This window comes from Colletotrichum truncatum, assembly GCF_014235925.2.
Source record: "Colletotrichum truncatum strain CMES1059 chromosome Unknown Contig_0002, whole genome shotgun sequence".
In the NCBI taxonomy this organism is placed as follows: Eukaryota; Fungi; Ascomycota; class Sordariomycetes; order Glomerellales; family Glomerellaceae; genus Colletotrichum; species Colletotrichum truncatum.
In genome coordinates, this window is record NW_027222399.1 from 6,147,378 (window position 1) to 6,173,695 (window position 26,318).

A 26,318-nucleotide genomic window follows, 5' to 3' on the forward strand; every position below is an offset into this window, starting at 1 on the left:
ACGGCTGCTTAAGTGACGCTTACGATCCTTGCGGCCGTCATTTCCTATCTCGAAAACTTAGAAACGCAAGAAGTGGTAGGTTAAATTAATACAGGCTATGTTTGTCCTGGCAAGGCTTACTTCAAAGCGGCTCAAACACACAACAGTTTGACCAAATCAGATATTTTGTAGCCAAATTTCCTTGGTAGGTTCGGTGAGGATATCCCGATGCGAGAGCAACTGGCATCATGGCAGCAAAAACTACCCATTCCGCGGCGCTTTTCTACTAATGAAGGTTACTTTAACCAGTCAACACAGAGTCCTTGAGCATGGCGGTCCATGTCAAACGACGACGTGTTCCAGACCAATCAACGACTCCACCACGTTTCATACCTTCAAGACAGTCTGAACTACTCTCCGATCTTCACAAGCTCCTTAGCTTCTCTGTCTGATTTTCTCTTGGAAACATCCTCCCCGCCCTACATTATGCTGCACAGCGACCACACAGCCATCGTCTGAAAGGTGCGACATGTCCCGTTCCCGCCATTCAGCTTTCCAGAGCTACAGCATTATGTTGTCATCAGTTTCGGAGCGCATGGTGGTGGCGACCGCGTCCGTTTCGTCCCTACTCGGGCCTTGGCGGGAACTGACGGGAAGCTGGGTGAACGCACCGGTCTTTTCCATGCGGCATGGTGCTCTCCGTAGCTTGCTGAGTGCGGATGCCGGAGTTATGGGTTCATCCGTCGGAGAAGCGATAAATCTAGTTCGAAAGCAATAGTCTATCCTTTCTAGCCACCGAAAACTCGTCACCACGAAGCCACTAAGTTAACTCTCGGAAGCGAGTTGGTTTTCCTGTTAGTCGCGGTTGCCGTTCTTCTTGTTGCTCGTTACGCTTCCCAAAACCCTACATATGCCAACGACTGTTCGCGTGGGTTTAATGTTTGATTCTTTTCAAGTCACTCCTTCAGAAGAACCTTCCAGCAACTGGTGTAGCCCAAAATGTGGTTCAGCCTGGGAATTGCCCTCCTCGCCAGCCAAGCCATGGCCACGCCTCACTCCTTACAGAAGAGGCAAGGGAACGACTGCCCACCAATCCACATCTTTGGAGCCCGGGAGACGACTGCACCGCCAGGTTTCGGTGCTGCGGCCAAAATCGTGGATGACCTCACGAAAGCGAACCAAGGGGCCACGAACGAGCCCATCAACTACCCTGCCTGTGGTGGCGGGACAGATTGCCTTGGAGTGAGCTACGCCGACTCGGTCAAGAACGGTACAGATTCCGTTGCCAAGGCCATCAACGACTTTAACACTAAGTGTCCTCAAACCAAGATTGTCTTGCTGGGATTCTCCCAGGTGAGTTGTGGAATACCAGCAGACACACCACAGGCGCTGATCAACGGCAGGGTGCCCAAATCATGGATAACGCATATTGTGGCGGCGGTGACAGCATCGAGGGCGTGAAAGACACCAACGTGCTCTTCTCGCAGCAGGCGTTGGGGATGATTAAGGTTGCCATCTTCATGGGCGACCCGCGATATGTAGCGGGACTGCCATACGAGATCGGGACATGCAAGGAGAAGGGGGTGAGTCCATCGCCATGTCGACATGTGCAACCACTAACAGGAATTAGTTCGCACCGCGTCCCCAAGGCTTCCAGTGCCCATTTGGAGACAACATCAAGTCCTTCTGTGACTCGGCTGACCCTTTCTGCTGCAACGGCAACGATCCGGTAGCTCACCTGCAGTATCCGACTATCTACGGCGATCAGATCAAGCAGTTTGTCAGTGATAAACTGAAATAGACGCCAAAATTTCCGAAGAGGAGAATCATTCTGTAACCGATCGAGAATGGCTCGCACTCGGACGCGTGCGTGGGAGAATACATTACTCAAGACAGAGGACGCGCGTCTCGAATTGTAATAGATGCCCCAAAAATGGCATTGTGCTTTCCAAGTTTGGTTGATTTGCTGAGCTCTAACTCGCACGATAGAGCTGGCCACACCGAAGTACATATTCAGTGTCCTTAATTAGAGACCGACAGCGGTGCTCAGACGGACCGAGAGTTAATGAGAGTAGAACCTAAGCATAGACGTATTTAATAAAGGCCTCCTTGGAGACATCTTTCGTTTCGCATGTTCAAATCTGGCATCTGATCTCGAACTATGGAGATCTCCGATCAAAACGAAAGTTAATTCCTTCCTACTCGAACGAGGTTGAAACTTACTGAGACCACTAATATACTAACCCGTCAGTCCGCTGACTAAGCAGACATGTCGTCACCCGCCCCTCCATCCTCAGCAACCTTGCGCCGGGAGCTTCCCAAAGCTATCAAACTCCGATCATACGAACAGACACCAAACAGCTCTGCACGAGCTGCCGCAAATCAATATGGACTCTTCAGTGGCCGGATCAACAACAGGCGCAACACCAAAACCTCCAAGCTCCCTCCCGTCTCTCAAACCGCTCCCACGAACCCCTCACAGCTTCCACACCCCCACCAAGCGCATTAACACCGGTACTGACCTCGCGACCTTCCTCACCACAACCGCCTATCGTGACATTCTTGTCTTTCTCCTCCAACTAAATCGCTCCCTTTGCCCGCGCCGCTCTCCGCAGGGCGGGCCCGCGAGGACCTTCCCTCTATCCTCTCTCCCCTCATCTACCAGCGACCGCCTCCCACCTTCAATAAAAGCACTCCAAAACCTCCTCTCTGCCGCCGAGGCCCTCATCGACCTCGCGCCTCCAGACCCCGGCCCGCGCCGCTTTGGCAACGTCTCTTTTCGCAAATGGCACGAGCTCCTAGCCGAGCGCGCCCCGGCGCTGTTGTCCGAACATCTACCACCCTCCGTCCTCGAATTTCCGACAACAGCGTCCTCCGAGCCGCCCGCCTCCGAGCTTCTATCCTATCTCTTGGGATCGTTCGGGTCTTCGCAGAGACTAGACTTCGGCACGGGCCATGAACTCTCCTTTCTAGCATTCCTCGGCGCTCTGTACAAACTGTCGTTCTTCACCGACGGCACAGAAAATGATTCATCCGAAACAGACCGCAACATCGTCCTCGGTGTAATCGAGCCCTACCTCCGCGTCGTCCGTCGACTCATCCTCACATACACCCTAGAACCCGCGGGCTCTCACGGCGTCTGGGGCTTGGACGACCATTCTTTCCTGCCCTACATATTTGGTTCCGCCCAGCTCACAGCGCCCATTACGGAGGGGTCAGCGGAGCCCATGCCGCTAGAAGGCTCAGTTCGCGGAGCACCCAAGACGGGAGACATCGTGAAGCCAGCCGTAGTCGAGGAACAACGGAGTGAAAACATGTACTTCTCAGCCGTGGGCTTCATCAATGATGTAAAGAAGGGTCCATTCTGGGAGCACAGCCCCATTCTGTTCGACATTTCTGGCGTACGCGACGGTTGGGGCAAGATTAACAAGGTTAGGCTTTCTCTCCCCAGGAAGCGTTGACGGCCCACTGACTCTATTATGACTTGTAGGGCATGCTGAAGATGTTTAATGCCGAAGTGCTGCAAAAGTTCCCTGTCGTCCAGCACTTTACCTTTGGCTCCCTCTTCTCCTGGGACCAGGACCCCGACGCAGCGCCCGTAGCACCGTCTGTCCACGCGGCGAACCAGCCCTCATATAAATATCCAGCGACAACAACGCCTCCCCCTCCCCCTCCCGGCGCAGGTACAGCAGCGCCATGGGCAGCGGGAGCTACAAGCCGGATGCCCCCTCCGCCTCAGGGCTCAGGCACTGCAGCACCGTGGGCTACTGGTGCTCCGGGACGGATGCCTCCTCAGGGCGGCATTCCTTATTCACGACAACCGCCGTTAACTTCGGCGGCTTCGGCGCGGACGCCTCCTGGCCCGGGCATGCTCCCGATGCCAGCTCCGGGTGCGCAACCGCAAGGCGGTAGCGAGGGTGGGTCGACGGATGCGCAGATTACACTGACCAAGGCACCATGGGCCAAATGAGGCAAGGGTTAGAGTGATCCAAGGTGTATGGTGATGCAAGCAAAACTAGAAATTAGCATGGCTTGTAAAAGAAACAAGGGAATTAGAGAGGAGAATACCACCCAGTAACTGATAAACAGTCAAAGGTATGGCAATTGCCGATGAATTCAAATTGCACTTCAACTGGGGATGCTGAATTCGACACAGTCTCGACTGAAGTCTTCCGTCGAGAAGACGACTCAAAAGTACCAACAAGAAAAAGTCTAAGCAAATGCGCTTGATTCAACTACTCGACTGATGGGTATCCCGACAATTAAACAAATCAACAAAATAGGCAAAGGTCTTGACCATAACCATACGTCCCCTTATCCCTGGTGCAGAACGTTCCACGTGGTCACGCATACCGTAAAACTCCGCCTTCGTTGCCGTTAAACCCCCGACACACTTTAGGCACTCGACGCCGCACATTCCGTGGGCACATCGGAATCCGGCTCGTGGGCATTTCGGTGCGCGTCATCGTCAGAGAGATATCGTAGACCAAAGTGAGAGATGTCTGGCGACGCTGTCTAGGCGGGAGGAGCCTCCTTCTTCTCCTCGGCCTTCTCTGCAGGCTTGGGGGCGTCAGTGGCCGCGGGAGTCTCCGTCTTCGCAGGCTCGGCAGCCGGAGCAGGTGCGGCTGTCTCAGCTGCATTCATTAATTAGTACTTTTAAAGGACTTTAAGGTCACACTTATGGCAATGATGGGAGGGGCGGCCATACTAGCAGCAGCAGCAGCAGCGGGTGCAGGCGCAGGAGCGGTCTCAGCGGCCGGGGCGGTGGTGGTGATCACGGGGGTCTCAGCCTTCGCGGGTTCGGTAACCTGTGTCGAAGGGGTGGCGGTTGAGACTTCAGCGGCTTTGGGAGCTTCCGCAGTCACGGGCGGAGCAGCAGCAGGAGCTAGAAGCGCGTTAATGACGGATATCTTTCGCCGAGTGGATCATGTGTATTGGGACATACTGGCTTCGGGGGCCTTGGCGGCTTCGGTCGTCACCGGAGCTGCGTCCGGCTTGGCCTCGGCCTCAGAGGCTTTGGCCGGCTCGGAAGCGGGAGCGGCAGCAGGAACAGCTGGCTCAGCTGTACTTGTCAGTAAATTCGTTCGGACGTATGGATGAATTTGGACGTCTCTGGCGCCCGGGATAATACACGTACTGGCAGGAGCGGCGGCCGGGGCAGCCTCAGTCTTCGTAGGCTCGGTAGCGGGTGTAGTAGTAGCGGGGGGAGCAGCAGCAGGCGTGGGCTCAGTGGGCTTCGAGTCGGCCTTCTTCTCGTCCTTCTTCTTGAAGATAGCCTTGAACTTGGCCTTGAGGTTGTCAAGGGCGTCGATGGCTGTTCAGGTACCGTGTTAGTGCTAGTTCTTGGCATTTGATATCGAAATCATAGCTGGTTGAGAAATCAAGGAAGTCTCGATGAGTACAGCTATCGCGAGCGAAGTACGGTGCAATCGCCATGTGTAGTCACTCAGAAAGAAACAGAGTGGCACTTACGAACTCCAGGCATGATTGCTGATGTGAGTGAGTGTTAGTAGATGATGTGGTGTGTGTGGTGATGAGACCTGTGGTGGTAGACTGGCAGACAGTATGTTCGTCGCTGGGTACGGATCCGACAAAGAGCGCGGTAGAAAAATAAATCGGAAGAAACCAAGAAACGGTATTGGGGCCTCGAAGTAGTCATAAATAGCCGCGCAGGAGGAGATGGTCTCGTCTCAGCACAGCATTGCAAGTGCCCTGGCTTGGCCAGGCCAGACGACGGAGAGTGCCAGTGTGGAACGAAAGTAAAGAGCTGGGATAGCTTGGCGACGGTGTCCAATGGGCTGCATGAGTGCCCTGTTGAGGCAGTGACAATCAATGGGGCGAGGGTACCCCCGTGCTTCCCTTAGTGGCGGCACCCAGCGCCCGTGCAGCTGCCATCCCTACCAGTAACACCAAACTACAGCAGACTTTCGACCCCTGTAGACCCCCTACTAGCAAAATACGGAGAAAGTGCAAGAACGCAATAGGCGTCCTCCCCAGACGATACGTACCTGAGCTTAGCCCTGGCACTACGTACACTGTAATAGTGCTACCATTCGAAGCAGAGACTAAATTCGGACTAAGCACATCTCACACTCCAAGCACAAGCTTGATCTGAGGAGTGAAGACGTCAGGCAGGAGGCTTGGGGAGTCATTATATGGTCAGCATGGGGTCTGGGGATTGAGATGAACAGTTGAGAAGTTCCTTCAAATTTTCAATCATTCTTGAGCCAGCCAGCGTGATTTTCCTGTAAAGAGTGGCTAGAGCATCGCTCCCCCTTCAGACTTTACCCGTAATCGGAGCCTCGCGCCATTCGTATCGTAGAACGCGGGCAAAGTTTGATGAACAGGATGGGCGAGCAGCGGGTGCTGAAACCCTGCTTTTGTCTCCCAGCTTACTGAAGCTGCAGCTGCAGCTGCAGCTGCAGCCAAGGTACTGTCGCCTTTCTGCCGTGCTCTCGTAACTCACACACTTTCTCCCTTGGTTGACCAGAGGCGATGGTGCCAGGTATTACTACCAATAATCAGGAGGCTGCCCTGGTGGGTGGCATCGAGTTATCGTTAATTTTCTGCAAGTTGCAGGCGTACAGCCCACAGCTACCCTGGGCAAATCTGACAAAATGCCGTCATTTCACCAGCTTTACACGGGGATCCCGGAGTATTAGGCTAGTTCGGCGTTTGCTCCAGAAGAGAGATAGAGAGCAATCAGATAGATACTGAAGACCAAACGCTGGGCCGAAAGCTCGAGATTGCTCGAGATTGCTCGAAATTGGTGCGGGTGCCCATTGTAACATCCCTCATCTCGACTCGCCCGTTGATCCTCACATCACTCCTCAGCGGAAATGTCGTCCAAAAAAGCCGTCGAAACAAGGGAGGGGTCCAATACAAGCCACGTGCAGTCCACCAGCTGCTCTGACGATCCACTCACTTATGCCTTCACAGCGCTAATCGTGATTTCTGCATACACTACCGAGTACGCAGTATGTGCTAGGGCTCAACGGTCGGCCATGATCTTTTGAATTGGGCCCATATGAGGTTCAACTTCAAGATTTGACTGGTTCAGAAACCGCGCGAGTGCTGGAGGTATCTCAGCTTAAATTAGTACATCTATATGATCAATGATTCCACGGCCACAGTAGTGTGCTGGACGTTCAACATGCAAGCTTCGAACCATGATGCATCCATTCAAGTGCGAGGAAGAGGAATAACAATAATAGAAAAAGAAAATTAAAAACATGCAATGGTATTTAGGAGCAAAACAAAAGATTGGGGCCTGACCGGGGATCGAACCCGGGACCTCTCGCACCCAAAGCGAGAATCATACCTCTAGACCATCAGGCCGTGTCAGTACTCAAGATTGAACAGGAGTGTAAGCGACTGGCGATGTCGGAGAAGCCAGATCTGCAACTTATGTGTGACTCGCCTTGCACAGCGGGTGGGTGAGGACAGGAATGTGGGTGCGTTTCCACAGGCGCACGTGAGTTTATGTCAGGGATATCATGCAGGACCGCCCGCGGTACTGGGGCGGGTTGACGGGAGCAGTGCCGGTATAGTGGCCTAGTCCATGCTGAAAACATTGTAGGAAGAAAGCCGACAGATGGCTTGGTTTCAATCCAGAGGTGCTAGTACCTTATATTGTCATTAATCAAGCAAATAAACTAGTGGTGTCAAGAGATCAGATTTTTTTTTTCCCTTTGAACATGGGAGGTGGTTGTGAAAATAATGCAAGTGGCCCGCCCTCTTGGCGGCGAAAACCAGATTGGTCGGCGGAGCTAAGCCAGGATTGATTGGATAGACAAGTAATTTTGCCAAGGCCTGTCCTTGCCGCAAGCCATTGGACAGAGGTTCAAAACTCAAGGTCAACCCAGCGGAAATGTGTAGGCGCGTCTTGGAGAGCGAACAGTTCCGCTTGCTGTTGCTATGCCTGAAGCTCAGTGAGAGAATAAAGAGACAGACTGGCGAAAGATGAATGTGTGGCGGAGTGGCTGCCCGTCCTAATCATTCATTTTCTCCTGGAAAACTGAGAAAGCGTGTCTGTCCTTGCTATGTTGGTGCATTTGTGACGCGGTTTGTGAAATGTCGACTCTTATGACTGTATCGCCTCAAATAAGGGGTCTTGTATCAGACGTTGTCGTATGGTCAAAGAATATACCCACTAGCATCCAAAAAGTGATACACAGCTGAAAAAAAACGTTGATAATATATCTTGGCTCAGCAGCTAATCTTGTATCTCAAAAGTGGGAATCAGCGTTGTTTGGCTTGTGTGTCTCTCAATCACACATGAGCGTGTCAGAACTTCAACCGCTTCCTTAAGTCATATAAATATTACACACCTGCCCACCTTGCCAGACACAGCGCACATGCTTAGGTAAAGTTCCTTACTATACGGGCAGCCAAGGCGTGATGCAGATTAGCTTGGTAAACCGGACCCAAATTGATTCAATACATAAAAACACAGCAAAAACAGCTAGGACTCTATGAGAAGCTGTTACTAGAGAAATTGTAACCAAGACTTGTTTTTCAATATGAGATGAGCTCGATTTAGCCCAAGACTACTTCCATATGTGGCTGTATTTCACTCTAGTGGCTAAGAGCCTGGCTGCGGCTCACAAAAGATAATATTATATCATCACAGCCAACCCATAACCAAGACCACAAGACTTTAGGATACATACACGGAGACAAAAGCTGCCATAACAGATTATCACCAAACTCATAATGTCTAAGCCTACAAAACTGTGCGACATGAAACCAAAATGTATAAGAGTAGCCAGGAAGAGAGGGAGAAATAACAGAGGGAAAAAAGAAAAAAGGAAAAGTACACGCCCTCAACTCGAGACAGGCGATGAATCGAACTGAGCGCGTCACGCGAGTAATCAGGGGCCCCGATCGTGATATTTCTTTCGCCCTTAACCCTCGGGTTTGACCAACTAGACCACCTGCGTCTAGTCGAACTGATAACAACTAGGAAAGAGGAATCAATGATATAGGTTGCTGCTGGCGAGGAAGGAAGTCGGTGGCGCCTGAGGTATTCAGTTGGTCCTTCCTCACTTGACAGTCACCTTGACTTCATCTTCCACCCGATGGTTCACGATTGTCACGTGCCCAGCTTAGTTGTGAGCTTACACAGAAGCACAGACAGTTAAATATGAGTCAAGTAGATTTATAAAGCAGAGTGGAATGGGTATCATGAACAAAACCTTTCCTCTAACCACCTCCTAATAACGTTCTGGCCTTCTTCTCCCAGCTCCATGCCCTTATTTTCTCCAACATCCACAACCTTCACTCGTTTCTCGGCCTCAGCGTCGGCGTCAAAGTCCTCGTCCCACTCCGTCCTCGACTTGAATTCCAACTTCTCTAAGCTTCTCCTCATGAGCCCTGCCAACTCCAGCGTCTGAGCCTCGAATGTGTGCCCCCCAGCCCTACGGTTCCTCGTCATCACAGTCTTCTTCGTCTTCCGTTTCGTCACTGGCACCGGCGGGCTGTCGTGAAGAAACAATGTTGCAGGTAGCTTCAGGGTAGACCGCCTTGGCGGGAAGATGAGTGCGCTCCGCCTCGGGGCCGTGAACGCGGTGGCTGCCGCGGCCATCAGGTCTAACGGCTTTTGATCAGGCGCTATTGAAGTCATCTGATCTAAAAACGATGTGACCGCAGCGGCCTGCGCGAAAGTAGGGGGTACAAGCATCCCCGCCGTCTGGAAGAACAGGCTTGGGCTTACGAAGTGATCGAACAAGTCCACAGGCTTCCGGAACAGATCAGGCATTTCGCTCTGCAGGAGATGTAAAGCCGAGCCCTCCTCGGGCCGCGGCGGGAGCTTCCGACTACGCGCGGTCAGTGGTTTGTTGACCTTGTGATCCGGGAGGAACATGGTCCAGTTGTAGATACCGTTCCAGGCAACAAGCCCCCGGACGGCCACGCGCTCGTGATGATGAGACTCCGTTAGAGCCAGGGATGCGGCGAGGCTGGCGCCGGCGTGCGAGCTGTAGATGTACAAGTCGCGGCGGGCATTGCGGTCTGGACGCAGGTTTTCGACAATCCAGGTGTAACCGGCCAGAATGTCATGGATGGGTGTCGGCCACTGAAGGGGTGTAGTGAAGTCATGCTCCTCCTCGGCGTGAGACGCGGAGGTGGGGATCGGAGCCGACCACCGGTAGTTGATAACAGCTGTTGGATACGGCTGAAGAAACCCGGGTACAGCCGGCCGCGTACCCGCAAGTGGTGAGACTGGTGGTATGTATATCACAAGGGGCGTTGATGAGGATTGGCGGAAGACATTGTGGAGGCTTGATATGTTAGATACAAATCTACGGGGATGAAAATGGAGACATACTCTACTGTGATGGTACCTGAAGAACCAATGGCAATGTCGACAGAGCCATCAGGGGCTGGCTTAGATTGATGAAAGCATCGCCTTTGGAAGACGCGACGTGATAGACCAGACGACAGCCAATGCCTCGGCCATCTTATCATCTTCTAAAAATAGCGACTCGAAAAGATGATGTGATATTAAACGCTTCTTTTTTCATATTCAACCGGTGTTAATACAGCCAACTGAACTTGACTCAACAAATTCATTAAGTCGACGCCGAAAGCAAAATGTAAATAATTAAACAGACCACAGACACCCTGACGTGTTTTTCGACCTCCTGACGAACTCGGACCAACTAGCGGTCATTCCGTCTCCATGTCTGCACCGCCGCAACCCCCCACTCGTCCGCTGTTAAGCTCTCGCCAAGGGATCCACGTCTCGCCCCCCCGTGGCCCTCATTAGCGTCTCCAAGCGCGGAGTAAAGATCGCTAACACACTGTAAAGCACAGCGCGTGGGCATCCCAGGAACCAAACAGCGCTCGTCATTCCACCCCCATCACGACTCTGATCCCTGGCATCGCTGAGTCAACACGAGCAGCAAATCATGAGTTCTTTTATGCATGCATGGGTAACCTGATCTATTGTTGATGAGTGAGTGCCTTCGTGTGGCCAAGGGACCAAGATATAAAGATGGCTACCCAGTATGGATTGCATACACAACGACTGGCCGCATCTCAAGAGACATACGGCGCAGTTGCAAAGAAGAGAAACTTACCAAATTACGACCTTCGAAACTCGTCAGACTAAGCAGCTAGCCACCAAACGCCGCCCGTTATCCGCTAAAGCGTCCCTGGTCATCGAAACAAACCATAGGGGGAAGCAGGGCCCGGGAAGCCAGCTGCGTCTGAGCTGCACACCATCTTCGCAACCACCAAAGACGTCATCGCGAAGCACGTCCAACCTCGATCTGGGGGACCCCGGGTACAACTGGTTCCGCTCGGGACCTAGGTCCTGCTCCAGGCCAAGGCCTTGATTTTCGACAACGATCGAGACATTACCCCTTTTCCTCCAGTGTATTCACTTACAGAAACTGTGAAGAGCGTCGGCAAATCCTGTTCATCGGCTGTTTTGTGGCTATTCCGGTGATGCCTTCGTTTTGGGGGTTTGGCCGATGTGAACCGTCAGCCGATTATCTTGGACCCTCTCAACAGTACACGCGATGAACGACGCCGATCTGGGCGACAACATCGAGGAGCGCATCGGCCAGTTGGAGCAGTCCAAGGCTCAACGGGACAAGCGCTTCGAGAATGATGATGCCCATTTAGACCCCAGGTAAGAGTTCTGTCCTGTCGACTTTGCATTCTTTTGTCAGTGTTTCTGCATTCGTTAGCATCAACGTTTTGGGCTTCTTTTCGTGTTGCCGCCAATACAGTCTGTCCCGCTTCTCAAAGCACAAAACCTGACCTGCGTAGCCGATGGTGGTTCGCCTCCTCGGCGTTCCCCATGATCGCCGGCACTCTTGGCCCCGTTGCATCGGCCTTCAGTATATGTGCCCTCGTCCGGCCATGGCGCCAACATTTCCCGCCGGGCACCGATATCAATGCGGCCGCCTTCATCCCGGATCCAAAATGGTTTGCTTCACTCTCTCCTGTTCTCAACCGCACTAACACGCTCAGGCTCATCATCGTCAATGCCATCCAGCTTGCCATAGCCATCATCTCCAACATATTTCTCCTCCTTAACATGGCCCGCCGAGTCCGCTTCTCCCTTGCACAACCCATAACCATTGTGGGGTGGTACATCTCCGCCATTTGCCTTATCGCCCTCAACGCCACAGCTACTGGACCCCTGGTGATCGAGCCTCGTGAAGAGTACATCAATTCCCAGGCATTCTACTACGGCATGTTTGCCGCCATTCTCTACTTTGTCACCGCCTCGCTCATGGTCGTCACTGTCTATGGCGCTTACACTCGCCACTACGCAAAGGACTTTCAACTCACCACCGCCCAGCGCACTCTCATGCTGCAGACCATCCTCTTTCTCCTGTACCTTCTTCTCGGCGCCTTAGTGTTCTCCACCATCGAAGGCTGGACCTATCTTGACGCTGTGTACTGGGCCGACGTCACGCTCTTTACTGTTGGCTTCGGCGATTTTGCAGCCGCTTCACCACTAGGCCGTGCCTTACTCATCCCATATGCGCTCATCGGAGTCATCAGTCTCGGTCTAGTGGTCGGCTCCATACGTAGCTTAGTCCTTGAACGCGGTCGCCGACGACTGGACGCCCGCATGGTCGAGAAGAAACGTCGGCAACTCATCCGCACAATGACCCGGAAAGGCAAGGACGACATTCTAAAGCCTATCCATTCAAATGAAGAGGCATCCCCTGACAGCTCCCCCTTGCCGACAACCGAATTCGAGCGCCGGCAGGAGGAGTTCAATCTGATGCGCGAAATCCAGGACTCCGCCTCTGTCCGTCGTCGCTGGTTGGCCATGTCCATATCTTTTTCTTCCTGGCTCGTCCTCTGGCTTGTAGGTGCCAAGGTCTTCCAGGAATGCGAGCGCCCATATCAGAACTGGTCTTACTTCGAGGGCTTCTACTTTGCGTTCGTGACTCTTACAACCATCGGTTATGGTGACCGTACGCCTGTATCCAATCCGGGCAAGGCGTTCTTCGTGTTTTGGTCCCTGCTTGCTTTGCCAACAATGACAGTCATGATTTCCAATGCGGGTGACACTGTAGTGAAGGCTGTTCGCGATGCCACTCTAGAGCTCGGAAACATCACGATTCTGCCAGGCGAGCGTGGATTCCGCAAGGACTTTGTGTCTATTCTCAATCGATGGACCTGCGGCGTGGTTTTCAAACGATTAAAAGACAGCGAGGATGACGAGCTACCACCAGGCTTTCTCGGGAACGCCCACCGGCTGAGAGAAGGCAGTTCAGGAGAAGAAGACGATACCGACGCTTATTCATCCGCCCCTGATCCCTCCTTCGTCCCTGACCAGGAACGATCTCGTAGCATGGGACCTACACCCGAAAAGCCCCGACAACGACGCCGGTCCCGCGTTCGTGACCCGACTGCTGCCCTCCCTACCTCACGTGCAGATTACCACTACCTTCTCATCTCCGAAATCGCCGCCGTCCGCCAACACGCTAAACAAAAGCCGCCCCGCAGGTACTCCTTTGCTGAGTGGGCATGGTATCTAAAACTGATAGGTGAAGACGAGAGTAGCTCTGCGACTCACCGCAAGGCCCGCCCGCACATTCATTCGAAGAAGAAGAGCAAGCGCAAGAGGCTGAACGGAGGTGACGGAGACAATGACGCGGAGTGCCCCGACGAGGACAAATGGTCTTGGGTAGGCTCGCAATCGCCGCTGATGGGTAGTCTAGACGAATCCGAATGGATACTGGAAAAATTGACGGATAAGTTGCGAGATGAGCTCGACGTAGTTCGTGGCGAGGACCTGGAGAGGAGGGAAACCCCAGAGAGAAACCGAGATCTAGAGGAGGAGAGGAAGGGGATGGATGAGGCCAAGGAGTCTAGCAAATGATACCCCCGATGCTTTTTCTTCTTTAATACGGTTATGTTGTGTCAACATAAGTCAAGACCTCTGGTAAACTTTGCATGGACCTGTATTGCACTCGTTGAATCCTGAGCCGAGTACGCAACAGATGAATTTCTCGCCACCTTTTCTCGTTCTTACCATTATGATATTTCACCGGTTTAGACTCTAATTCGCACTGAATCTAGATATTGGCCTGCGCACTGGCAGTTTCAACTGCTAGCACGAACTTACGAGTGCCAAAATGCTATTGCAGCAGCGTCCATGTAAGTTTCTACAGCCGGCTTTGCCTGGCTAGCTCTCGTTAACGCAGTTTCGGCTTACCTCGTGGCTTGGCTCATGGTTGGAGTTAAGTACCAAATCACATTTGAGAGTGGGTCAGTTTATGCGTTGTGGTGAATGGGTATCGATGCTATCATTATGCTAATAAGCCGCTGGGAGCAATGCCGCTCCATCCTTAGGCCAGTTGGTCCTAAATCCCTGGTTACCCTTTGCCGCTTTCTAGAATACAAATCTTTGTACAGGTATTGCTACACGCAACGATGTTGTAGCATAGACAACATAATTGTATCAAAACTGAACGCTGGGGTTACATGTCCTCCAAAAAGACATATACAATCCGCTGCATGTAGGGATGCTTACTCCCTTGTCGAGAACTTAAATCACCACCTCGCAGCGCCCCTAGCCCCAGATAGCATGCTTACCACACTTCCGACGACCCCGACTCCTAACATGAGAGTCTGGACGGTTACGGCTAAAACAACTCTTTCAACAATCTCAACCAATCCCACGGCTAGTCATCTGCTTCCGAGAAGAAGTCGGCGGTTGCGCTTGATGGCCTGGTTGAGATTTTTCTCCAACTTCTCCGTCTCCTTACGTGCCAGAGCGAGCGCGGCTTCGGCATCTTCGACACTCATCAGTGTCATGCTGTTAAGAGGTGTGCCGGGAAGCTTGGGGTGCGCGCTGTTGGCGCTGCCGTGTTGCGCGTGAGCCTGGGCGGCAGCGGCTGCTGCAGCAGACGCCGCGGAAGCGGAAGCGTTGACCGCCGCTTCGCCCTGCTGGTGAGGCGAGTCAAGGCCCCCGAACGGAGTCTCATCCTCAGGTATGTCCTTGCCAGAGCCACCACTCTCAGCGGAGTAGATGCCAGCACCAGCAGCCGCGTCGTGACCGTATATATATGGAGCCAGGGAATTAAGGCTTGCCGCAGCCGTCTCGCGCGCTGAGAGGGCGTCCTTGGCCCCAGGAGCTGACTTCCAGCTGCCTGGGAACAAGTTCGTGTTGCCGAGGTTAAGGCGTGGGAGGACATACTGATTAATGTAGCTGATGGCCTCCTCACGTTGGATCTTGTTGACCGGGTCATCGGAGAACATCTTCTGTGCGTTAGGTGACGGCGGGAAGTACGACGGAGGCCCGTTCGGCACGGCGCGACCTTTGATGAGGGAGAAGCCACCGGGACGAGCTTGGTGGCGAGGTGCCACAAAGCTATCGGGCTGGTCGCTCGCCTCAGCGACAAACATCTGAAGTTCTAGGTATTTATCTTCCTCCTCTTCTGTGAGGTTGCGGAGGCAGTCGCCGTTGGGAGTAATAAGCACACGCTGACCCTCAATTACTTTTCGAACCGGCTGTCCGGACAGAAGAGTAGCATGATCCGACTCGGTGATAATGCCCTTGGTTGTCGTAGATGGGGGAGGATTTTTGCCTTGGGCGGCGGCTTGTGCTCGATCAAGGCGGGTGTTCTGCTCCATGAGAGGCTTAAGCAGAGTAAGAAGATCTGCAGGAGGAGCTTCCCCGACACTAACTAGGTCTTGGAAAACAACCTCGGGAATAGTCTTGGGGTTTTCGGCAATGTCTTGGGACTCCTCCACCATGGAGACTGCAGTCGCAGCTGGAGGCGTGGGTGGCGCGGGAGCAGCGATACTCTCCTTGGCTTTGCCCTTCTCCTCCAAAGCCTTAGCATTCTTAGCAGCGGTCTTGGCCGCCTTGCCCTTGGGAGGGGGCAAATCCACGACTGTCCTCTCAAGGATAGGCTTCGGAGGAGCGGGAGGCTCTTCTATCTTAAGTGGTACAGGAGGAGTAGCAGCGCGCTCGGCTGCCTTCTTGGCTGCCGCAGACGTTTGGCTAGGTGCCTTCTCCTTCTTCTGCTTTTTCTTGCGGCCAATGATAGGGGCTTGTTCTTCGGGCTCCGGTTGCTTTGTTGTCTCAACAATGGATGCTGACTGCTCCTTGTGAGCCTCTTTGCGTTGTTTGCGCTGTTGGCTTTTCGTCGTGGCACGCACAGGAGCAGTCCCGACTTTTGAGGGAGGGGGAGAGCTCGTACGAGATGCAGAGATAGACGCTGACACGATGGAAGCGCTGTCACTGATGATCTCGCTCGCCGGGGTTCCAGGACGCCCAGAAGCAGAGGAAACGGCTCTGGCGGCGGCAGAGAAAGCGCCCGTTACCAACGCGGGGGGCACCTCGGTCTTGGGTGTCGGAACGACCCGTAACGTCTTGGGTGCTGTTCTTGTGACAGGAGATGCCACGCTGGCAGTTGTAGGGGTTGGCAGAGCTGGAAAAGCTGAAGAATCAGAGTGCTCAGCCGTTGTGGGCTCCGCGGGCTTCAGCTGCGCGGCCTTTGTGGCTGCAGCGATGTTTAGGACACTTGGAACAGGCTTTTTCTCTACTGGTTTGGGCGTTGGCTTCGGAGCTTCACTAAAGGAGGCAGGAGGTTCCGCTTGAGGTTTCTTGATGCTCGCGGGTGCAATTTTCGGTGTCGACACTGCAGACCTTGCCGGTGTCCCGGGTCGTTGAGCGTTTGCCTTGGCAGCATTCGCCTTGACAGCGTCTAACGCAGGAAAGTCTTCCTCCTGCAAAACGGATTTGGTTTTGGATGGGGATGCTTGCGATGCAATGTCCTTAGAAAGCCCGCTTTCAATGGCCAGAGCCTTGATGTTTTTCTTAGCTTCAGATCCGGGGACCTTCTTACGAGGTGTGAGGTCGGGAGTGGCCGCCCGGACGACGTTGGCCATCGTAGGCGTTGCTTTCGGAGCTGTTGGCGCATGTGGCGTGAGGGGCACAACTGGGACTGGCGCTTGCCGTAGGGCCGGCGATGCCGTTCTTTGAGGAGGTCCGAGACCAGGCGGCGGGGTCGGGACGGCAGGCCTCGATAGGCCCCCAAAGTGTGGCATGGGATCATCGGAGACCAGGGCATCGACGGAACTGGTCGCCTCATCGAGCGAGGGTAGCTCGTCATCTAGGGAACCAGTTAGCCAAGGTTCCCTAGCCAGGATGGAAAGACGAAAGGAAACGCCGCCAAAGCATGAGCACATATATACATGCGGTGCAGGTTTACAGGATCAAGTCACGGCTGCCATCATCGTCTTCCTTGATGATTTGTGAAAACAACGAGCGAAATGTGTGCGCAAGATGCTATATTTGTCCTTATGCCACTCCCATCCTCATCACCAGAGGACAGTCTGCAAGTTAACGTACATTAGGCGATTGGAAGACGATGATGGCTTGCCTGACTGACGTGACCCCATAAACCATGACATGCGAGTCCAAAAGAAAAAGAGGTATAATGTCGGGACGATTGTAGGTGTCGGTCCTTGTTTGCCCAGAAGAAACACGAGACGACGCCAAATGCAACCCTTGCCACTCCCCTGAGCGGCCCTGATGTTTTTTTTTCCCGCAATGCTCGCTGAATCAATGCGTGTAATGTGCGGTTGTGCTCCCGGTCCCTCGAGGACGGTCGTCCGCCTGTGACATGCCGCGACGCCCTCCCTCTCATGATACATGAAGTGTAAAAACAATCCCTTTGAACGACCAACACCACCCCTCATCTATCGCATCATCCCATGGGCTACCAGCCGGCGCCCGGGAAACGCGTATTGTACATCATGTTCGGGTTGTACCCACCTTGGCTCTGACCACCGAACAGTCCCTGTCCGACTCCGGCGTTGCTCTGCGACTGGTGTTGCATTCTCGCTTGCAGGATACTCGGGTCTGCAAGATCAACTAAGCCACCTCCCCCAGAGGAGGAAGTGTTAGCATGTCTGTGCTTCTTCCCCTTCTTCTTCTGCTTGGGACCGAAGTCTTGGAATGCTCCAGGCTGGTTACCGTAGAGCGACGCCAGGAGGCCCGAAGCAGGAGCTGGGGTGGAGGAGGTAGAGGATGGGTACTGATTAGAAAAAGAAGATAACATGTACTCACGCTTACCAGCATCATGACCCTGACCGTTGGCTCCCCGGCCCCGGATCAATGTCTGAAGAAGTTCAGCAGAATCCTTGGACGCATTGAAGCTTCCACCAAACGAGTGGCCCTGTCCAAACATGCTAGGTGGCGTGCCTGTCGACTTGAGGCCCGGAGGAGGTCCAGGCATAGATGATGCATAGTACTGGCTGCCCGGTTGTGAGTGGAAAGTCGACGGCATCATGGCAGACTGCTGCGCCATGATACGAGGGTTCGCGGCCACCTTGACCGACGCTGAGGTACCGGTGCTATCGTTAGCAAAGCTGAACCTCGAACCCTGTCTGTTGTGGCCGTTCCCACCCTGTTGTTGGACAGCAGAAGGCTGTGCAGTAGTAATGCCGGGGGGTAGGTGATCACCAAAGCCGCTCTGGGAGCGGATGAACAGTTGCTGCTGAGGAGTCATCGACCGGCTGCCGGCGACGGAGCCAGAAGTTACGGAGGCCTGCCCAAAGCCCGAGCCAAGAGCGGGACCAAAGAGGCCCTCGGTGTTGTTGCGCTGAATGGGTGGCTGCGTTCCGGGCCTGCGCTGTTCGAAGCCAACATCCCGGGCAACATCACGATCCTCAGGCTCACCGCCGAGGGCGAGGCTACCTCCGGTTTCAGGCTCTCCCTCAGAAGCCTCCTGAGCCTCGCTTTGCTGCTCTTGGTCTACGCCAAGGCGTGACTCCTCCTCCTCACGCATCGCTCTTCGCTTCTCTCCGCCACGAGCGTCAAACATGGGAGGATAAATGGTCTCCAACTGATTCGTATCAGGTGCGTGGTAAGTGAACGGACATCCTTGCATGGCCTTGAGGAGGGCCTTGAGCAAGTTTTCGGGAAGGCTATTAGATTTCTTGCCATCAGTTATGATGCCCAGTTTCGGTGACTTATGGTCGGTCGTAGGTGCTGGAGTCTCACTCCTTGACGGAGTCTCATCGACAGCCTCGGGTACGGCCTCGGCGGTTGCGGGGAGCGATGTCGAGATTGCAGGGCTAGAGGCGGCGCCACTGGTAGCGTGGCTTCCTCTGCGACTGCGTTGAGGATTTCTCGCCCAGTTAGCTGACGAGGGTAGCGCTGAGCCATCGCCACCGTTTTCGGATCCATCTTTGCTCGAAGTGCGTGCCATGGGCTGCGAAGCTGGGGTTGCTGAGGGTGTATTCTGTTGCCGAGATGCAGTTCTTGGCGGACCGCCACTGCTGCTCCCACCGCTATTCCCACCGCTGTTGGATGATCCACCCGCCAGAGGCCGCTGCGAGCTGATGCTGTTCATCGACGACAGATCTTGCCGGGTGTAGCTGTCTTCTTCATCGCCCAGCTCATGCAGGAACATGCACTGTCTGTTGGTGCACTGCTCGTGCCGCAGCCAAGCTGAGCAGTACTTGGTTGTACCGAGCTGAGCCCTAAGGACGCGGTCGCCGTTCTGCGAACCGTTCACGGCTTGGATGCACCGTTGCGCATCCTCCTTCTTCTCAAAAGTCACATAGATGCCAAGTGACTGATTTTGGCCGTCCTGACTCTTCCGATTGCTAATCGAAATCTTCTGTATGTTTCCATATTGGCCGAAGAACTCAGGCTTCCGTAGCGTTTTGAGCAACTCGTCTTCTCGTACTGTTGGAGTCAGACCAGTTACGTAAACCAGATTCTTCTGAACAACCCGGACGCCGACAAGGTTTTTGCGGTTCTCCTTCTCAGCCTCGCGTTTTTGGACTTCCTTTTGTCTTTGTTCCTGAGCTCGCTTCTTCTGGTTCTTTTGGATGTTTGCTCTGAACTCGGCAACCCTAAAATTCTGTCAACCAGACGCCGCTAGGCCAGGTGAGGGGAACATACTCTTCCTGGGTAACGACCTTCCATTGTATCGTTTTCTCATCGTAAGGTCTGCGGCATGCAGGACACAGGCCGTTCATGTTGTTCTTGATATTGTTGAAGCAGAACTGGCACACCTATGAAACGGTCAGAGGTCGGTGTTCGACGAAGGCAATATTTTTCATGTCGCCGTAGAAATCGCCGTACCTGGTAGCCACAGGGGCAGGGTCGGAAGTTCCGATCTGATAAGTCAAACTCTTCGATACATAGCGGGCTGGGAGAGGTTAGTTCATGCTGCCTAATAATGTAGTAGGTGTAGCCAGCGCGAGACGTGTGCAGCAAGACCAGAGGGTAGCATACCATGTGTCTTCCTCCTCCTCGATGAAGGTATCTTGGGGCGCCATGGTGACAATTTGCGGGGGGTAATGATGTATTGCGGGAGGGTAGTGGTCGATTTCTGGGTGGAGGTGGTAAGGAGAGGGAAGTTGTTCAATACAGATGAAGCCAAAGCCTTTCTCAGATGGGTCGCCTGCTGCGCTAGCACCTTAGGTCAGCAAATCCACTAGATCTGTATCACGTGATTAGATCTGCCATACAAGCCAATGAAAAGCCTTAGAATGAGGCGAGTCAGCAGGTTCTAGGCACACCCTCACCGTGAGATACTGGTATTGGAAGGGCAGTAAAGCCATGTAATCTACAGCAACGTGAGCTGAAAAGAGAGAGTTAGACAAAGTTTGTAAAGAAAACTTGGTTTCTGTATTTTGAGGAGTTTTTTTCTTTCAAAATGTTATGTTAGAATCGCTTGTACAAAGTTGACTCTAGTCAAATGCTGGCCCGATGTGGTAAGGCGTCAGATAAACTCACCCCAGGGCGTTCCTTATCCGGCTAGCTTCTTTCAATTCCCAAGCATCACAGAAGCACAGCATCATCAACCAACTCCCACAGAGGCATCAAGCCCCCAGTACTGCAACAACCGCGACAATGGCGACGAAGCTCTACCGTAGTAGGGCTCTGGCGGGCTTGCGCAACTGCCGCCCCACAGAGATTCGATGCTTCTCGACCTCGATCCCTCAATTGGCCGGCTTTCCGACCGGCCAGCCCAAGGATGCCGTTGACGTGAGGAAGTCTCCTCGCGAACACATCGGTATCCTCAAGGCTCCTCTCGTCAACCCTGCCGACAAGTACGAGTCTAAGGCCGATAACCTCCATAAGTACGGTTCCTGGATTATGGGCTGCCTGCCCAAGTACGTCCAGCAGATCTCCGTCTGGAAGGACGAGCTCACTATCTACGTCTCTCCCTCCGGAATTATCCCCACCTTCTCGTTCCTGAAGTGTAAGCGCCAATCCGTCGAGATATGTTGTGACTATCATCTAAAATTCTCCAGACAACACCTCGGCCGAGTTTACCCAGATCAGTGATATTACCGCTGCCGACTACCCGACCCGAGACCAGCGATTCGAGGTCGTCTACAACCTCCTCAGTGTTCGCCACAATGCCCGCATCCGCGTAAAGACCTACGCCGATGAGGCCTCGCCTGTCCCCAGTGTTACCCCCCTCTTTGATGGAGCCAACTGGTACGAGCGTGAGGTCTACGACATGTTTGGCGTCTACTTCACCGATCATCCCGATCTGCGCAGAATCATGACCGACTACGGTTTTGAGGGCCACCCCTTGCGAAAGGATTTCCCCCTTACCGGCTACACCGAGATCAGATACGACGAGGAGAAGAAGCGCATCGTCACCGAGCCCCTCGAGCTCACCCAGGCTTTCCGCAACTTTGAGGGTGGTACCAGTGCTTGGGAGCAAGTTGGAGCTGGCACGGACAGACGCCCCGACACCTTCAAGCTGCCGACGCCGAAGCCGGAGGAGAAGAAGGAGGAGCCCAAGAAATAAATCAGAAGGTCCTGATGTATATATAACTTACCGCGCTAGAGTCCTCTTTGTACAACCATTTCGTGTTGCTCTATGGCCTACATTTGTGATATTGAGTTTCGGGTGGGTTTGGTGTGCTAACCTAGTTACCAGTATCTGAAGAATGGTTTCGGAGACAGTTCCATTATCGGCTCAGCATTTCTTATAAAAAGGCTTCTACCAGGTCCAAGGTTGGCCAATATCAGTATTTTGTTACGTTCCTTGACGTTTGTTCAAAAAAGGTTGCCTATCAAACCCCAATCGAATCCAATAAGACCTTCTAGGCGCCTTGCATCTACAGCGAGACTTGCTCCAGCTCGTGCAACATACATTAGTTTCAATTAATGCAAAAACTGAAATTACAGTATACAACCCATCGAAGCAGAAGCCAAACGAAGAAAAATGTTGGTGAATACATCTCGAGGACAGTCGGTGCTTACAGAGGATGACAACAGATTGAGACATGAGGCCATGGCTCGATACTATCAGCAACACGCCTGTGATCTTGACATCAATGGTGTGGACCTAGAGGACTTCATCGAGGAATATATCGAGGACTACTACCGGGCACAGAGCAGGACAATTCCAGTCCTCAAATTTATTGGCAAGCCCTCTGAGAAACATGGGCACAAATTTAAACGCCTTCTGCACCACTTTACTAAGAAAAAGCTGCCCGCTCATTGAGCACTGTCCTATAGACCGGACGAGATGCGTCTCTATACACACTACATCTTGTCATCCAAGGCGTTCGAAGTAATCCGCAACAGAGTTTAGCAGCTAACCGACGTAAAAAAGAAAGAAAAAAGTGGACTTCGCAACACGAAGAAACCGCAGCAACTGTAGCAAAGGACTAATGTCATGATCATGGTCCCATAGACTGCACAAGCATGACAATGGTCTTGAGAGAAGCATGGTTTAGGATATTATGAAATAAAAAGCATGATATGATGGAATGAATGGAGTTTGTTTTAGAGTGCTAGATTTGGAATGGCATCCAGGGGTGAAACGCTATCTTCATGTCAAGGTGTACGCAACTAGGAACTGAAATGTTAGGTTATCATAAAAACACTACAAACATGATTTCGATTGACCATTTGATGCTGGCAAACACCAGTCCATGATTTGAAAATATGTTCAGCATGGCAACTGATTCAAAGTCTCCAGGCAATCAGCCTATTGGTTCAGAATCGGCCTGTCGATATAAAAGCCGCCTCAGTTGTTGAAGACAGTGTTGAGATGGGGTAAAGAAAATGTATTCAATTACGCATGTAGAAGTGCTGGTATAAAGATACGCCCCGTTTGTCGCATGTGATGTCACTACCACACGCTCTCACGCGTAAATCGATTCCACCCACACGCGACGCGCCCTCAACGCAGCACAGGGACAAGTCAGCGTGTAATCCAGCTACACAGACTGCTTCGTCATCGCGAGCTTGATACTTCATTGTTACTTTGGAAGGGCGGTCAACTTGGAATTGCCTCTTCCACATTGTGACAAAAACGTTCAACATGCCACCACAAACCCGGTCCGGCGGCCGGGCCGCTGATGCCCCTCCCGATCGAGTCTACAAGTCCACTACGCCGGCCAAGCAGGTCAAGTTCCCGCATCGAAAAACAGAGGTCCGCACATATAGCGCTCGTAAACCAAGAGCCCGAGTCACCAATCAAAAACAAAAAACCCTAACTCAAATGTACGAATCTCGGCATTCGTCGCCGGTGCGCATTGATCTGTCCGATGACGAGGATGAACCCGCACCCAAGAAGAAGAGGAGGAAGACAATGGGCGACGAGCCGACCCCGAGCTCTTCTTTTCATACGCAGACCCTAACCCAGATGTCAAGAAGATCGGCAGAGAAGTCGCCAGACGAAGATGACGATGTCTGGCAGTTCCAACCGTCGGATGATGAACACGAAAAACCTACTCTCCCTTCGGCGAGTGACAAAGAGAATCTTGTTCCCGGCAAAAAGCCTCCGAGTAGAACCCCATCTGTCGTGCCTCAAACGCCGACCAATAAACGAACTATTTTGGAAATTCCGTCCTCACAGGGGAGCCCTCTTACGCCAATGCTGGCGAGGTATAGCCCGGCCCCAAAGAGATCACCCTTGAAGGACAAGTCTACAAACAAGATGATGTCCCCAATGAGGCTTACGGGATCTGTGAAACGGCCACGAACTCTGACTATTCAAGACTCGTATGCCACAATTGGCAGCCAAGATTCAACCCAGCTTTCCTCTCCTAACAGGCCGCCGTTGCAACCTGCAAAGAATGTCCGCTTCATTACACCGCATCCTACGGCTAGCCTCGTACCTTTGGAAGAGGAGGAAACGGAAGATGAGGAAAATGAACGGGAAACCAGCCCATCCCCTCGAAGACCGCCTAGGTCACCTCTTCGTGAAATTGCCGACTCTGAGGACGAGTCTGATGCTCTCGATGTTTTGGATGAAGAGGCTGAAGGCTACGGTATCGTCGGCGAAGAGACACAGCTTCAGATGGACCAGCTACTTACCTCGTCGGAGGAACGAGCGTCCAAAGAACTCTCCCCTGTAGAGGAAGGCGACTCTGATAAGGAAAATGTTGCCCCTGCTACTAGCGAGGAAGAGGAGGCAACGGTGGTTTTGTCCCAGCCCTTCATTCTGCCAAAACTTGGACGTGTACATTCCAACACCTCAGATCGTAGGGAGACTGTTGAGGTTATCACATCGTCCCCTGATCCAACTCGAAACAGCGACTCGAGCGCTTCGAGGGAGTCCAACAAAGGTTCGACTGAAGAGTCCATCTCTCAAACCCCAACGCAGAGCCAAAGAACTCCCACGTCGAAAGGCAAAGGCAAAGCCGCCGTGGAGACGCCCAAGACACCGCACACACAAGGGCTTGAAAGCCAGCGAATTCCCTTGGAGGTTATTCGTGCGATGGCCCCTCAAACCGACCGTTCCGACATTTTTATCTCAATTCATCCGGAGCACATGGATAATATTGTGGCCGGAACCAAAGACCATGAGTTCCGAAGCTACAAAATCCCGAGCACTGTGTCGCGCATGTGGATGTACATCACCAAACCAGCCTCGGAGCTGAGGTACATGGCGTGCATAAGCGAGGCAAAGGTACCCGGCGAGATCGACGAGGACGGAATTGGCAACGCTGATTTCAACCGGCACAAGCTGCCCGGCGCCAAGTTCGCCTACCGTCTTTACGAGGTTTATGAGCTAAACGATCCGGTTCCTCTTGGAGAGATGCAAGAAAACGGATGGCTACACGGTCCACCACAAAAGTACAACTATGTTCCCCCGGCTGTCGTGGGTCACTTGATGGCCAACCTACGGTGTTCCGTGTTTGGCGAAGAGGAAAACGGAGAGGAGGATGAAGATGAACCTGAGATTGGCAGAAAGGAAACATCACAGATATCTGCTGAGCGGACGATATCACAGGAGGTGGCTGAACAGATTCGGAGTGACAATGACCATTCGGCCCATCATTCATCAGAGGCAGATATTCTGGTGCCGTCAAGTCAGACACCAACCCGTAGCCAGCGGGCATTTGGCACAGAGCTCTTCCCCAAACCTGCGTTGCCTCCAACTCCGTTTAGCCGGCCGTCCAACCCCACGCCTCGCCGTGCGGTTCGGCCCTCGCAGGCAACCACAGCAAGCCAGACCTCAAGTCCTTCTCAGTCACCGATCAAGTCGGTTCCACGACCTGTCCACGCGAACTCTAGCTTGCCGATCTTCGTGGACGAGGAAGACGACAGCCCGATTCGCTTGCCGCCGGGCAATTTCCAGCTGGGCTCTTCGCAGCTACTGTCCAAGAGTCAGATGTTGCCCGAGAGTTTGTGGGTGGACGATGAGAGGGAAGAAATCGTGTACGATTCTGATCGTGACGATGACGAGCTGTAGAAACCGTTAGGTTTTTTCTGGTTTTGCTTTAGTAGCCAAGGAAGTTTGCATTTAGAGCGATGGAGTTTGGCGGGGCGTCTTTGACTTACGGGATGGGAACAAACGGGACCAGAATGGGTAGTATGAAGAATCACTAGGCATAGCCTGTGTGAAAATAGGGATTAACTGATTGCAACACATGCACTGGTTCGGGGCCCTCTGATATTAATGAGCGAAAATGGCGTATCGTTTGGAAAAGCCGTAGAGATTGCCTCGAAACGAAGCTACCGACATCTTGATGGCCTTCATGGAGTCCAGTAGCCAACTAACAGCTTGCGGAATATCTATTCCTGACCTTCATCTGTTGTTGGCATGGCAATGGTCTATGTTTTGCGCCAAGCCCATAACATACTGCTGCATATCATGCGTATCATGCAGGAAGACAGGCTTGTAATGTAACGAATGGCCTACGAAGATACGAGAGGCCCAGTGCCAGATGGAGATGATCCCCTGCGATGTAGAAAAGACATCATTTTTTTTTTTTTTTATCTTTCTCTTTCTTAACTCACATATGTTTGATTCGATCATACAATCATTTGCATCCGCTACAAGCACCAAGAACCACTTCTCCTAATCGTACAATAACAAGGGGTATCGTCTCCAAAACTTACATCACGGTCG

The 26,318-nt window shown here is 52.9% G+C and overlaps 9 protein-coding genes across 9 annotated transcripts; 5 read left to right on the forward strand and 4 right to left on the reverse strand.

Moving 5' to 3' along the window:
* Window positions 1-978: 978 nt before the first annotated feature.
* Window positions 979-3,949, forward strand: CTRU02_204632 (serine threonine-protein phosphatase 2a activator 1; the record flags this gene model as incomplete). The annotated part of the gene is made up of 6 exons (XM_036721106.2): window positions 979-1,332; window positions 1,383-1,562; window positions 1,610-1,759; window positions 1,969-1,984; window positions 2,341-3,410; window positions 3,470-3,949. The coding sequence occupies 6 exons, from the start codon at window positions 979-981 to the stop codon at window positions 3,947-3,949; spliced, it is 2,250 nt and encodes a 749-aa protein (XP_036587090.2).
* Window positions 3,950-4,494: 545 nt separating this feature from the next.
* On the reverse strand, window positions 4,495-5,464 carry CTRU02_204633 (uncharacterized protein; the record flags this gene model as incomplete). Its single annotated transcript, XM_036721108.1, has 5 exons — window positions 4,495-4,613; window positions 4,688-4,864; window positions 4,925-5,041; window positions 5,117-5,293; window positions 5,452-5,464. The coding sequence occupies 5 exons, from the start codon at window positions 5,462-5,464 to the stop codon at window positions 4,495-4,497; spliced, it is 603 nt and encodes a 200-aa protein (XP_036587092.1).
* A 3,699-nt stretch (window positions 5,465-9,163) lies between these two features.
* CTRU02_204634 (uncharacterized protein) lies at window positions 9,164-10,446 on the reverse strand (the record flags this gene model as incomplete). Its single annotated transcript, XM_036721109.1, has 2 exons — window positions 9,164-10,259; window positions 10,307-10,446. 2 exons carry the CDS (start codon window positions 10,444-10,446, stop codon window positions 9,164-9,166), a joined length of 1,236 nt encoding a protein of 411 aa, XP_036587093.1.
* Window positions 10,447-11,504: 1,058 nt separating this feature from the next.
* On the forward strand, window positions 11,505-13,834 carry CTRU02_204635 (Outward-rectifier potassium channel TOK1; the record flags this gene model as incomplete). The annotated part of the gene is made up of 3 exons (XM_070204407.1): window positions 11,505-11,617; window positions 11,758-11,922; window positions 11,950-13,834. 3 exons carry the CDS (start codon window positions 11,505-11,507, stop codon window positions 13,832-13,834), a joined length of 2,163 nt encoding a protein of 720 aa, XP_070062170.1.
* Window positions 13,835-14,643: 809 nt separating this feature from the next.
* Window positions 14,644-17,154, reverse strand: CTRU02_204636 (general negative regulator of transcription subunit 4; the record flags this gene model as incomplete). Its single annotated transcript, XM_036721111.1, has 1 exon — window positions 14,644-17,154. The coding sequence occupies one exon, from the start codon at window positions 17,152-17,154 to the stop codon at window positions 14,644-14,646; it is 2,511 nt and encodes an 836-aa protein (XP_036587095.1).
* A 533-nt stretch (window positions 17,155-17,687) lies between these two features.
* On the reverse strand, window positions 17,688-20,262 carry CTRU02_204637 (RNA recognition domain-containing protein; the record flags this gene model as incomplete). Its single annotated transcript, XM_036721112.2, has 4 exons — window positions 17,688-19,833; window positions 19,883-19,995; window positions 20,066-20,132; window positions 20,219-20,262. The coding sequence occupies 4 exons, from the start codon at window positions 20,260-20,262 to the stop codon at window positions 17,688-17,690; spliced, it is 2,370 nt and encodes a 789-aa protein (XP_036587096.2).
* A 422-nt stretch (window positions 20,263-20,684) lies between these two features.
* CTRU02_204638 (NADH-ubiquinone oxidoreductase-like protein) lies at window positions 20,685-21,752 on the forward strand (the record flags this gene model as incomplete). Its single annotated transcript, XM_036721113.2, has 3 exons — window positions 20,685-20,700; window positions 20,748-21,191; window positions 21,244-21,752. The coding sequence occupies 3 exons, from the start codon at window positions 20,685-20,687 to the stop codon at window positions 21,750-21,752; spliced, it is 969 nt and encodes a 322-aa protein (XP_036587097.2).
* Window positions 21,753-22,241: 489 nt separating this feature from the next.
* Window positions 22,242-22,454, forward strand: CTRU02_204639 (uncharacterized protein; the record flags this gene model as incomplete). Its single annotated transcript, XM_036721114.1, has 1 exon — window positions 22,242-22,454. One exon carries the CDS (start codon window positions 22,242-22,244, stop codon window positions 22,452-22,454), a length of 213 nt encoding a protein of 70 aa, XP_036587098.1.
* An 825-nt stretch (window positions 22,455-23,279) lies between these two features.
* On the forward strand, window positions 23,280-25,658 carry CTRU02_204640 (uncharacterized protein; the record flags this gene model as incomplete). Its single annotated transcript, XM_036721116.1, has 1 exon — window positions 23,280-25,658. The coding sequence occupies one exon, from the start codon at window positions 23,280-23,282 to the stop codon at window positions 25,656-25,658; it is 2,379 nt and encodes a 792-aa protein (XP_036587099.1).
* Between the last annotated feature and the right edge of the window lie 660 nt (window positions 25,659-26,318).